Source organism: Alligator mississippiensis, chromosome 5, assembly GCF_030867095.1.
Source record: "Alligator mississippiensis isolate rAllMis1 chromosome 5, rAllMis1, whole genome shotgun sequence".
Taxonomy (NCBI): domain Eukaryota; kingdom Metazoa; phylum Chordata; order Crocodylia; family Alligatoridae; genus Alligator; species Alligator mississippiensis.
In genome coordinates, this window is record NC_081828.1 from 160,146,481 (window position 1) to 160,159,221 (window position 12,741).

General features: G+C 46.1%; 1 protein-coding gene across 3 annotated transcripts in view; it reads right to left on the reverse strand.

Annotated features, from left to right (window-relative positions):
- SP4 (Sp4 transcription factor) overlaps window positions 1-10,788 on the reverse strand; it is a 41,579-nt gene extending 30,791 nt beyond the window's left edge. The window contains exons 1-3 of one of the 3 annotated variants that reach the window (XM_059728937.1): window positions 10,636-10,788; window positions 9,286-9,389; window positions 7,263-8,823 (exon numbers count right to left, since the gene is read on the reverse strand). In XM_059728937.1, the coding sequence (XP_059584920.1) occupies window positions 7,263-8,823; window positions 9,286-9,369 (1,645 nt within the window). In that variant the 5' untranslated portion in view covers window positions 9,370-9,389; window positions 10,636-10,788. Of the gene's footprint in view, window positions 1-7,262; window positions 8,824-9,285; window positions 9,390-9,506; window positions 9,885-9,982; window positions 10,594-10,635 lie in introns of those variants that run through there. The other 2 variants (XM_014603236.3, XM_014603237.3) reach the window with 2 other exon arrangements.
- Window positions 10,789-12,741: the final 1,953 nt, after the last annotated feature.

Here is a 12,741-nt window from a genome sequence, read left to right on the forward strand (position 1 = left end):
CTCACCACACACACAACCAGAATAATTATTTCGAGGAGTGGGGAAGGAACATACATAAAACCTAGTTAAGGAGACCAATTTAAGCAATCAATCATGAAGCCACACCTCTTAGATCTCTAGTGCATACTTTAGCAACCTTGGCAGCAGCATAACATTGGGCACTGCTGTCCTTCTGTTTTACCTGTGGTAGGTTAGGGTGTTATATCCTGTACTGTATTAGGGTTAACTGTATAGTTTTTCTAATAGATTAGACAACATATTTGTATAAAATGGTTTGCATAGGGATGGTCCTGCCTCACAGACAGGGATAACAACATACAGAGATCCCTTACAGCACTACAGTAGTTCAAATGCATTCGCTACAATTCTTCGGAACACATTCGAACTACTATAATTTTCCAGTGAATTCTGCCCAATAACTAAGTTGAAAAGACATCTACTTCTACCTTCCAAAGGAATACCTTTGAATTAGTTCAAAAGAGACCTCTTTCAAAAAGTTAAATTTGTTAATGAAATGTGCAGGTAGCCGCTAAATTGTTAGGTCATGTTTTTTCACTTTGTATTCATCAAGCATGATGCCTTTACTTTTCTCAATGCAAACATGAAAAATACATAAATAAATTAATAGAAGTAAATGTAAAAGCAGCCCCACATGCTGCTCAACATAGTTTAGTATCTTACAGACAAAGACTCTGAGTACTTCAGAACAAACTGATCACTAGGACTTAAAAGTTTCTCCCATACAAAGCCAGGCTTATAGAGCCGATTACTTCAGCCAAAAAAGAGGAAGCAAGTAAGCTTCAAGCTCTATTGGCTGACCAATATTATTAAATATTCATAGATCAAGACTGTTCTATGGATACACTGTAAATGCCGTCCAAAGCTAAGAAATTCCACAATAAATCAAATACCATCCCAATGATACCCTTCTCCACAAGATTTTTTATACGAGCAGGTTCTTTGGCTTTTATCTGGAAAAAAAGAGGCAGGAAGTCAGTCAACAAGATTTTAGTTTCACTTTAACATTAACAGTGTATGAAAAAGTTGTTCAGAAGAGTTGTTCAGAAGAGAATGATCTACAAACTGACTGACTGTATCCTTTACATTATAGTCCAAAAGCAGCATCACAAGCTGCATGTGGGACAAAAAAATCAGTATTCTAGGGCAGATTTCAAACTGGATGATGTTTTCTACACATTCATTAAATGACTGCTGTTTAGAACTAGCTTCAAGACAAGTTTTGCAATACCAATCATCAAGGTCCTTACTCAATCCTGCAGTGTATAAACTGTATTGCCATCCTATTAACTACTTTTATAGGGTGGCATTTTTCTTCTCCTGATGCAATGCATATTTTTCCTATGCAAAAATGCCTCTAAAAGCCACTGTTAATCTAGCACTGAGATATTACACACATGCACTTCAAGTACTCAAGAAAGGGCAACATAAAAAGCGCAGAATCTCAATTCCTTCCACATAAATATGGCTTTAAATTTAGGACTTATCACATGAAACAGACCAACTGAAATTTTAAAAACCATAGATATAGATTCACAGATGTTAGGATCGGAAGGGACCTCAATAGATCATCGAGTCCGACCCCCTGCATAAGCAGGAAAGAGTGCTGGGTCTAGATGACCCCAGCTAGATGTTCATCTAACCTCCTCTTGAAGACCCCCAGGGTAGGGGAGAGCACCACCTCCCTTGGGAGCCCATTCCAGGCCCTGGCCACTCGAACTGTGAAGAAGTTCTTCCTAATGTCCAATCTAAATCTGCTCTCTGCTAGCTTGTGGCCATTATTTCTTGTAACCCCCGGAGGCGCCTTGGTGAATAAAACCTCACCAATTCCCTTCTGTGCCCCTGTGATGAACTTATAGGCAGCCACAAGGTCGCCTCTCAACCTTCTCTTGCGGAGGCTGAAAAGGTCCAGTTTCTCTAGTCTCTCCTCGTAGGGCTTGGTCTGCAGGCCCTTAACCATACGAGTGGCCCTTCTCTGGACCCTCTCCAGGTTATCCGCATCCCTCTTGAATTGCGGCGCCCAGAACTGCACGCAGTACTCCAACTGTGGTCTGACCAACGCCCGATAGAGGGGAAGTATCACCTCCTTGGACCTATTTATCGTGCATCAGCAGATGCATGATAAAGTGCCATTGGCTTTTTTGATGGCTTCGTCACACTGCCGGCTCATGTTCATCTTGGAGTCCACTAGGACTCCAAGATCCCTTTCCACTTCTGTGCCACCCAGCAGGTCATTCCCTAGGCTGTAGGTGTGCTGGACATTTTTCCTCCCTAGGTGCAGCACTTTGCATTTCTCCTTGTTGAACTGCATTCTGTTGTTTTCTGCCCACATGTCCAACCTGTCCAGATCTGCTTGCAGCTGTTCCCTGCCTTCCGGCGTGTCTACATCTCCCCATAGCTTTGTGTCATCTGCAGACTTGGACACAGTACATTTGACTCCCTCGTCCAAGTCACTGATGAAGACATTAAAGAGTATCAGTCCAAGGACCGAGCCCTGCGGGACCCCACTGCCCACACCCTTCCAGGTCGAAACCGACCCATCCACCACGACTCTCTGGGTGCGACCCTCCAGCCAATTCGCCACCCACCGGACTGTGTAGTCATCCAAGTCACAGCCTCTTAACTTGTTCACCAGTATGGGGTGGGATACCATATCGAAGGCCTTCCTGAAGTCTAAGTATACGACATCCACCCCTCCTCCTGTGTCCAGGCGTTTCGTAACCTGGTCATAAAAAGAAACTAGATTGGTCAGGCACGATCTGCCTGCCACAAGCCCGTGCTGGTTTCTCCTCAGCATAATTTGTCCTGCCGGGCTCTCACAAATGTGAGCCTTGATAATTTTTTCAAAGACTTTGCCAAGGATGGAGGTGAGACTGACTGGCCTATAGTTGCCCGGGTCCTCCTTCCTCCCCTTTTTGAAAATGGGGACCACGTTGGCCCTTTTCCAGTCCTCCGGGACTTGGCCCGTGCGCCACGAGCGTTCAAATATTCCCGCCAGTGGCTCTGCAATGATGTCGGCCAGTGCCTTCAGCACCCTCGGATGGAGCTCATCCGGGCCTGCCGACTTAAAGGCATCCAGTTCTTCCAAGTGACTCTGCACCGTCTCAGGGTCTACGCATGGAAGTCTGGCACCTTGCTGCTGCCTCTCTACAACCCCAGTGAGAGACTTGTCGTGCCCCTCACTTAGGAACACTGAGGCAAAGAACTCGTTGAGTTCAGCCTTGTCCCCCCTGTCTGTCACCAATTGTTTCTGCCCATTTAGCAGGGGTCCTATTCCTCCCTGGGCCTTCCTTTTACTCCCTATATATCTAAAAAACAATTTCTTGTTGTCTTTTACTTGGGTTGCCATCCTCAGCTCCATGGTAACTTTGGCTACCATATATTATACCTACTATATGAAATACTGACCATCTGTGCAGTAGTGAATTTATGGCAGTTCAAAAGCTGAGAAATACAGAGTCTAACTCTGAATGCCTTTCATCTGTGTCAATATAGAAAAATAAGTGTTACTCTTATTTGTATTACACTGGAGGCCATATATCCAAACAAAAACTATACAACAGTTACAGCTGTGAGACTCTAAACAAACAGAAAAGGATGGTTTCTGTCTGAATGACCTTAGTCCAAATGTCTTCCAATTCCTAATTTCAACTGTACTTACTTTGGAAATTAAGAAATTTGGATTAAAAAAGCTCAATGTACTGGTATTAACACTGCCAACTGCATTTAAGAATAGCAGCACTGTTTCATGTAACAGATAAATTAAAGCTGATATAACCTATCCAAAATCCACTCCTAGGTAGTCCTTCCTTGGCATCACTAGGGAGTGCAGATGCGATAGTGTATTTTGAAAAGCGATGAGTTTCAAACATAATAAGAGTGACTTCTGGAATATAGACTGTATTAATATGTTGGATCTGGTCTCTGATCCTAAGTACTCGTGAAAATCAATTTTTATTAGTCTACTAGAAGACTGCCATAGTTCTTGGACTTATAGTTGGTGAGAGAGTCCATAGAAGATCCTGTGGTCCTTGTTCCAACACCCAACCCCTCCTCCCTACCACAACACGTATTACAGACTTCAAGAACAACATCTGTGTGCCTTTAAGCACTCAGGATGACTAAACTACAGGGATCTTTTCAGCAAATTCCACGCTTTAAGCCACAATCTGATTGTGGCCTTCAAATTCAGCAGTTGGCTAAAGAAGCTTTCGATAATATATAAGTGCGTCTGACCTTTTCCAGTCTGCTTGAAAACTCATCACAAGATGCCACAACCTCAATTCTCTGGTTACCAGAGCAACCCACATGATGTCATCTGTTCAAGCATCCCAGGGCTTCAGGTTAACAACAATACTAGGACAGACAGCTTCTCAACCAGTATAAGGCTTGGGTAAAACTTAATTGCATTGCTCATATCAAAACTGCATGTTTCAGGTCTTTGGAACTCCAGTAAATTTAGAAGCTGACTTACAACAAGAAAGTGAAATAATACTAATAAATACAATTTACAAACTTGGTCTATTAACAGAATAATGGAATAAATGCTAGGTTATGTATTGTCATTTAGTAAAGCTGACATACACATATATACAACGGTTAACAGGCTAATAAACTGTACATTAATACTTCCTTAAATAGACAATTAGACAGGGCCATAGGCCAGAACAGAACTTAGTGCAAAATGTTACTGTGTTGCTGTCCAGCTGAAAACAAACTCTAAAAGAAAAGCAATTCTATGTTCCTGGATCTATAACAATGGAATACAGATATTTAGAATGGTTCAATTCTACTGCCTAGATTTTGCTAGATTATTTGAACTGATTTCAGAAACACGAAAATTTAGTAAAAGGTAAACAACTTCTAAACTACACTTACGATTTAAAAAATTGTAATTACATGATTACATGGACCATCCTACTCCAATATCAAATTTGTAGTAACTGAAATATATTATCAGTGTGTAATGATAATACATAATGCTGGGAAAAAATTAACTTATGAAACAGGACAGACTCTAGGGTACAGGGAAACAGGGTAAAATCCTTACTAAGTCAGAAAACCTCAATTTAATTTCTATATATGATAACAAATCATAGTAAAATTAGCAGACTAAGAAATCTCCTAACAAACAGTAATCTTAAAACATTCAGATTTTCACCATCAACGCAAAAGTAGATTCAAAATTAACTCCTCCAGAAATGAATATGCTACTGAAGAAATAAGTATAAGTAGATACTCAGAGCATAAGAGACTTAAATAAACTTTTACCTCCCTTCATAAGGCTCAGGCTATAAGGGTTGCTGGCAATTTCACTGCAGCAGCAGCAGCAAGGTGGCCAAGCTTTCTGGTGTGGATGCAGTTCTGCCAGCAGAAGTTTTTCTGTCATTAGAACTACACCAGCTATCCAAGATACCATAACCTGCATTTTGCTGGCAGGACTGGATCCACATTGCCAGCACAGCAGCATCAAGCCATGGAGTGCAATCTTTTCATACCCTTAGTCGATAAAGCTCTGTAGTACAACTCTGAAAAATAGACAAGGTTAAGCCAGTGTGGCATTTTATGTGGCAATGTTTCCAGCAGAAAGGACAAGCAGCCAGAGTCTTGATCTGCTTTACAGCCTGCCATTATTTTTTCCTTTTATAGCCTAGGAGAGAGAGAGCGCACAAGAGTAAGAGAAACTGGTAAGGTCACATGTGTGCATGGGCAAAAGAAAAGGACTAAGAATATTACCCTTTTAGTCAAATTCCTATCTATGCTACATAGGCGAATGAAACTGTTAGGGAGAACAAGTCTTCCCCCTCCCCCCATACTAGAATACCACCAACAGGAGTCTCATGTCACAGTAACTTCTTCAGGTGCAGTCACTGAACTCCTCTACCACAAGAGACTAACTATTCCAGCTGTTACAATAGACTATACAGCCCATCTCCAGATAGCATTATTATTTGTGATTATCAAACAATTTAAAAGCAAAGGTTAAGATTTCAACTTTGCCTACTGAGACTAGACACCACAGGCAGCCAATCGCTACTTTTTTTGCAAGACAGACATTAATATTCCACAAAAATATACAGATAAAGTTATTCGTCATAAACTAGTTATTAAAGTTATAATAGAGTAGTGTTCAACTTCTCCGGCTCCATAGGACAGATGACTGATGCAGGACCAGTCAGCCAGCAAAACTCTGCATGTTGTATCCGGCGAGTTGTGTTTAGAACTTGCGGGGGGGTTTGCCAATGTAGTTAACAACTACCGTGGCAGATGCAAATCTACACTGAAAATTTTTCTATTTTCTACTACCAAGTAAGTAAACAGAAGCTCCAACTTAGGCCTTTTCTTTAAAAATGATAAAATATTTTGTCAGAAGTTAAACATTTAAGTTACGTTTCTTACATAGCGTGAAGGTGTGGGGTTCCAAAGATGCTGCAGGACTTTGCAAATATTTATTCAAAGTTCTTATTTACCATCAAAGGTCCTTAAACAGTTCTTCCCAAACCTTCAAAAAAGCACTGCTGAACTCTTACATGGTAAGTCATCCATTCTGTTAGTAGATACTGAACCAGTCGAGGTATTTTTAAACAAAGCAGGTGAATAATGCTTATTCATGCAAACAGATTCAAAGTACCATATTTTATATGACATTTGTGAAACCTTAACTGCAGGAAGAGCAGCTCACAGAAGTAGCAAGTAAGCCAAATTTAATAAGAGAGAAAAAAAATCACATACAACTGCTATTGAAGAATACAGACCACAACAGAAGATCAATTTAGTTTGCTTGCTGTTTCCTCACCCGACCCAATCAAGAGCAGTAACTAGTAATTTTCAGTACAAGAAAGTTCAATGCTTTCCAACAGGATAAACTGAAGATGGTTTTGGTAGTTGGTGAAGCTCCTACTAGAGTCTTCACACACCAAAGAATGTCCCCTCCCCCTGTAACAAACAAGCAATGCCTTTAGAAAACAGTCAGTAAATGGTCCCTTTTTCCTAGCGTACTAACATATTTCAATTTCAACTTCAAATGACACAAACGCTGAAATTAATTTATTAAGCTCCATATTTAAAAAAAGGTTACAAACAGAAACCTGGATATACCCATCACCAAACCATTATGAAAATTCACATTCATTTATTTCTTTATAATGATCTGACACTTCTTAAATTTAGAAAAGCTGGCAAAAGCTTCCTTGCCCCCATACTGTTAAAATAAATGTACAAAAGTTGTGCCACGGGGCACTCACCTGCAACACTGGTTATGGTAACAGGAACTCCTTGAACTTGAACACCTGCTGCACTCAAGTTGGCAACACTTACTGTCTGAAGGTTAGGCACTGAAGCAAGCTGCGCAGCGTTCAGTGTGATTGGAGTACCAGCAACAGCCACTGGGGCAATTTGGGCAATAGTTGTGCCACCACTTGAAGACACTGGGGTAATGGTTAATTGTTGGGGTAACCCAGCATTTTGAACTTGCAAATTTGAAAGGCTTTGTAGATTCTGAACCTGCACAGTTTGCCAGCTGATTTGCCCTGATGGTGTTAAAGTTGGAGCCCTGATGAGCACCTGAGTAGGACTCACTGCTTGCAACTGAACATTTTGCAAAGGCTGCTGCTGGATGGTCTGAATAGTTTGCCCTGACTGGAGCTGAAATGACTGAGGTGAAATGGCCTGAATAATCTGCTGCTGAGGCTGTTGGATCTGTATTTGTTGCAGAATAGGCTGACCTACAATTTGCACCTGCTGAAGTGAACTTGACTGATCCTGCACATTCTGTAGTCCATTAGGCTGAAGCTGACTCGAGCTCTGGGCTTCAGTCTCAGAAGCAGTTGTTTGAGGTTCTTCAGTGGTATGTTCAGAACTGCTGCCTGTGGTGCTTGAGAACTGGCCTGTTTCTACAGAGCTTACTAAAGTGTCACTGCTAGTCAGAGATGTTGAGGCAGTGGTTGTAGAGGTGGAAGAGGAGGAAGGTGATTCTGGCATAGTACTAGCAGAGGCAGTAGTAACAGGTGTAGCAGATACCAACTGATTTCCATTGGAAACCCCACTCTCAGTAGGCTGTCCAACCTGTCCAGAACTTCCCCCAGCAGCCACGTTGTTTATCACAGGCAATGCTAGAGTTACTCCTCCAATGTTTATAGGCAAGGTTGTTACAACTTGTGCCTGAGTACCAGGGATAGTCTGCAGCTGCAGTGGTATAGAAACACCAGGCCTAATTTGGACTGGAACCGTCTGATTTGCTAGGTTTTGAGCAATAACATTCCCTGAAGCTGTCCTATTTGCAGCTGACAGAAGAGCTTGATTATTCCCTGCGGGGATGAGTTGAATTTGACCCTGTAAATCTTGCAGATTTGTAGCATTAGCAGGATTGACTTGAACTTGTTGACTTTCTGTTGTCTGAATCTGTGGGATCACTTGGTACTGGACACTACCACTCGGATTCTGCACCTGAATAACTTGAAATTGTCCCGGGGTTGTTGAAGAAGAATTGCCAGATTTAGTTTTTGAAGGAGACGTATTTCCATTGTTGCTACTGGTGGGACTTGGTGCGCTTGAAGTGACAGAAGATCCTTGCTGAGTAACATTATTTTCTTTTGAAGCAGAAGGAGCAGCAGCAACAAGCTGCCAAGCATTTCCAGCAAGCTGAGTGGTTACTAATTCTAACTGTTGTGGCTGATTTGGAAGCTGCACCAAACCTTGGCTTGGATCTATAATAATCTGCTGCTGTCCAGTTGCTTGATTCTCACCAGGTGTCCCTATTTTGCTGCAAGTGGCTGCTAGCAAAGCCAGAGGTGAAGGTTGAGAATCCTACCCACAAAGAGAGAAAATAGCAGCAGATTTAGATGAACTGTCAGAAATAACTTCAACTCATGCTCAACTACCCAAATTTACCAAGGAAGCACAAAAAAACCAAAAACATTCAAAGTGTTTTACTACACAGATCCTACACTACTGAATGGGGAAGTATATTCTTAACTCGTCACATGGGTTTTAAATACAAAGTCACTGATTGCCAATAAATTAGACTGCATACAAAATATTTCTTCCTCCATCCAGTTACTCCCTTACAAACTCCTCAATACAAAACAAGGAGCAGATCACTGTAAAATCCAGTCAAAAATCCAAGTCCATGAAGCAAAGCATTTCACCCACCCCAAAGAAAGAAGCCTGGAGCAGGAAGCGCAGCTTAACTGCACATTACATTTGAAATGTGAGTAGAGCGTGGGGCACTTCCCCTTTTGGGTGCAAGCGCACGTGCACATGCATTACCTGTGAGCCTCCAGTTTTGTTTTTTTTATTATTGTTGTTGTTATTTTCTGGCTCCTCGGGAGATTTCTCTCCCTCCGAGGGCATAGTCTCCTCCTTCTTTTGATCTGCAAAAATACCAAGTGTCAAAGGTTAGTCATTCACCTTTGTTTGCCAATGAACAAACCTATCCTGCACCTCCTTTTGGGGGGGGGGAGACGGAGGGTCAGTCCCCAGTATTTTACCTCTGGGTGAATGTGACAGCCTGAACCATCATGCTCAAAAAAACCGTGTCTGAAAAACGTGGTTTGAAACCCAACCCACTGGGGCTGGAGCGGTAACACCCAGAAAGGGGAGGGATGGTTTCCTTTCCCTCAGACAGCAGGGGAAAAAGGGAAAAAAAAATAAAAAGACATACACACACACCACCCACAGCCCTCTTCCTGCCCCCTAAAGCATCCAGAGCCACTGAGTGGCCGTGGATGCTTTAGGGGGCCGGAGGAGGGCTGTGCATGGGAGGGAGGAAGCGGCACAGGGAGGGACGGAGGGAGGGATGCGCAGGGAGGGCGGGCGGGCGAAGGAAGAAAGGGGGAATGGAGGAGGAGGAACAGCACGGGCCGGGGCAGGAGAAGAAAGGGGCCCGGGGGAGAGAGGCCGGGAGGGGCGGGCGGAGGCAGGCAGGGGAGGGCTGGGGGAGGCCGGCAGGGAGGGGGTTACGTACCGCTCATCCCGCATTAATGCCCCGCGGAGGCGCCGCTCGCTCTGGGGGGGAGGAGAGAGAAGGCGGAGGAGGAGGCGGAGGGTGGGGTGGGGGTAGCGGGGAGAAGGCCGGTCGCAGCCGGAGCTGGGAGGAGCGGCCCGGCCTATTTTTCCACGAATGGCCGCCACTGGGCTGTGGCGTAGCTGCCCGTCTCTCCGCCCGCCGCCGCCGCTGATTGACGGCGGGGGCGGGGCCCGCGCGGGAAGCCGGGCCCGGGGGGTGGCGCCGGGCCCCGCCGCGGGCAGAGCCAGGGGCGTGGCGTGGCGTGGCGGGGCGGGCGCAGAGGGCCGAGCCGAGCCGGGCCAGGCGCCTTCCCGCGGCTGCAGAGCTGACAGCGTCTGGCCAGGCGGGGGAGGGGGCGGGCCCGCGGGGAAGCGGCGCGCCCCCCGCCCGGGCGGCTGATTGGCAGCGCGCGCCAACAACACAAAAAGCGCGGGGGGCGGGGCCCAAGCGGCGCCAGCCAATCATGGGGCTGCCGGGCGCCTCGCGCCGCCTAACTGACAGCGCGCGGGAAGGCGAGGCGCCGCCAGCTCTACCCGCCCCGCTAGTCGGTTCTCCCCGCTGTAAGCGGAGCTCTGTGGGGCCGCGGCTGGGGCCTGCCTCAGCTCCGCTACCCAGTCACTCCAGCTCGCCCGCCCGCCCGCGGCGGGGGAGAAACTCCGGCGCTTCCTCCCGTCCAACGGCGATGTCGCTTCCCCACCGCAGCGGCTGGGGGTGCAGGGCACGGGCAGGAGAGAGACTCATGATGTTGCCGCCGAGGGGCTGGTGCGCGCGTGGCATGCCGGGATTTGTAGGCCCCGCCTTGTCCGGCTAACGGTCGGGCGAGGCGCGCGGATGCGCGGCGGGGGCGGAGCTGCCGAGGGGGTCGGGGTCCCGGGCCAGTGTCTCGCAGGGGGCGGGGCGGCTGTCACCCGCCTCCGCCCGGAGAAGCCTGAGGTGCGGGTGCGGGAGCCCTGGGTTTCGTCCAGTCTGGAGGCGTGGGGCTGGACGGCACCTGCGAAGGTCGCCCAGCCCAGCCCGGGGCAGGACACCCCTATCCCAACCGTCCTCTGCAGCCCTGGGGCCCGCGCCACCCAGTGCACCCGCCTGGGCAGCGGGTGCTGGGCCTGACCCTAGCCCCTGAGACAGTGCGCGCTCCCGGCCCATCTCTCCCGGACCCCCACACCACTCAGCTGTTCTGCAGAGCCGAAAGGTTGCACACCCCTGCCACAAGACTTTGAACACTGGGAAAAGGGGACAGACCTGCAGTCAACTCGCCCTTTATGAAACTTTTTGTAACCATCCCCCCAGGCTCATCTGTCAACTAGGGTGTGAGAGCTCCCAAGAACTGTCTGAAGCCAAGAACACATCTAGAAGCAAGAAATCTACAAGAAAGGAGCTGCGGTCCTGGTATTTCAGCATTAGGTTTCCTAGAAGTATCAGGACTGCGGCTCCTTTCTTCTAGATTTCTCTCTTCTAGATTTGTTGTTGGCTTCCGGAAGGTCTTGGGAGCTTCTCATACCCCAACTGACTGATGTGTATGTGTGTTGGCACACGTACGTAAGTATATGTGTGTATGTATGTATAAAAGAAAAGTAAAAAGTGAAGTGCAGGCTTTCTTTAAGCATAAATAATGCTAAAGAAAAATCCCATTTGAAGATTGCAAGGGCACTTTCATGGGGATATCCACAGTTTTGCTTTGAAGCATATGTGGTATGCTGTACTGGTCTGAACATGAAGTTATGCCTGCTTACCTTTACATGCACCGCACCATAACAACTAGTGGGTTTTTATGGGGACAGTACAGAGCACCTTTGTGATCTCATTTCAGGGACTCTCCTTCCCTGCCAGTTTTCAAGTTCCCATTCTAAATGCTAGTGATAGACAGATATATACAGATAGATATATTCCTAACCTGATTAGCAACTTCTAGAAAATCCTACGAGACCTGTTTCTGCCTTTCTAGGCACCTATGTACCTCTGAAAATCTAGCACAAAGTGTGGGCTATGAAAACCCTATTAAAGAGTGATTGAAGGGGAGAGGAGTGACATTGGTAGAAACCATGGTGGGAAATGGGTGGTGTTGTTTCTAGTTGTGATGGTCCAGGTGTGAGAAGCAAAATTTGTGAGGCCAGGTAATGTCTTTTATTGGGTCAACCTTAGTGTTGAGAAGGATGTTAGATAAGCCATACATTCTGCAAGCTTTCTTAGACACACAATATGTTTACTTAGATGTGGGAAACAAGAAGATACTGCGAAGTCAGTAATATTTTTTTTACTGCCTTTTTGTTGCAGACATCTGATTATGGTGTGAGAGTGCAGGCAGCCTACGACAGCCTACACTCTCCAGTCACCCTGGGCAGTTGTTCTGGGGCTTCAGGGACCTGATCCTGGCTCCAGTTTGGGTCCTGCATCTGCAGGTGTGGAATCTGGAAGCTCTGGGCTTGCAGATGCACACACAAGGGCAGGCCCAGAGCAGGGAAGCCTGGTTCTCTGCTCCATGCTTGCAGGGAAATGTCTAGGGTGCACGTCTGCAGACATGGAGGAGATTTATGTAGGGGGATTCCTGTGTTACAGAATTTCATGCTGCTGCACCTCAGTAAGAGAAACTCCTTCACCTCAGCGTTTGCCATGCCCCTTAGAAGGTGGCCATGTCTCTTACTACAGAGGAAGATAAAACCCCCATAGATTGTACCAATTTGACTATAGAGTAAAATTCCTTCCTGCCCCCAAATGTGGTG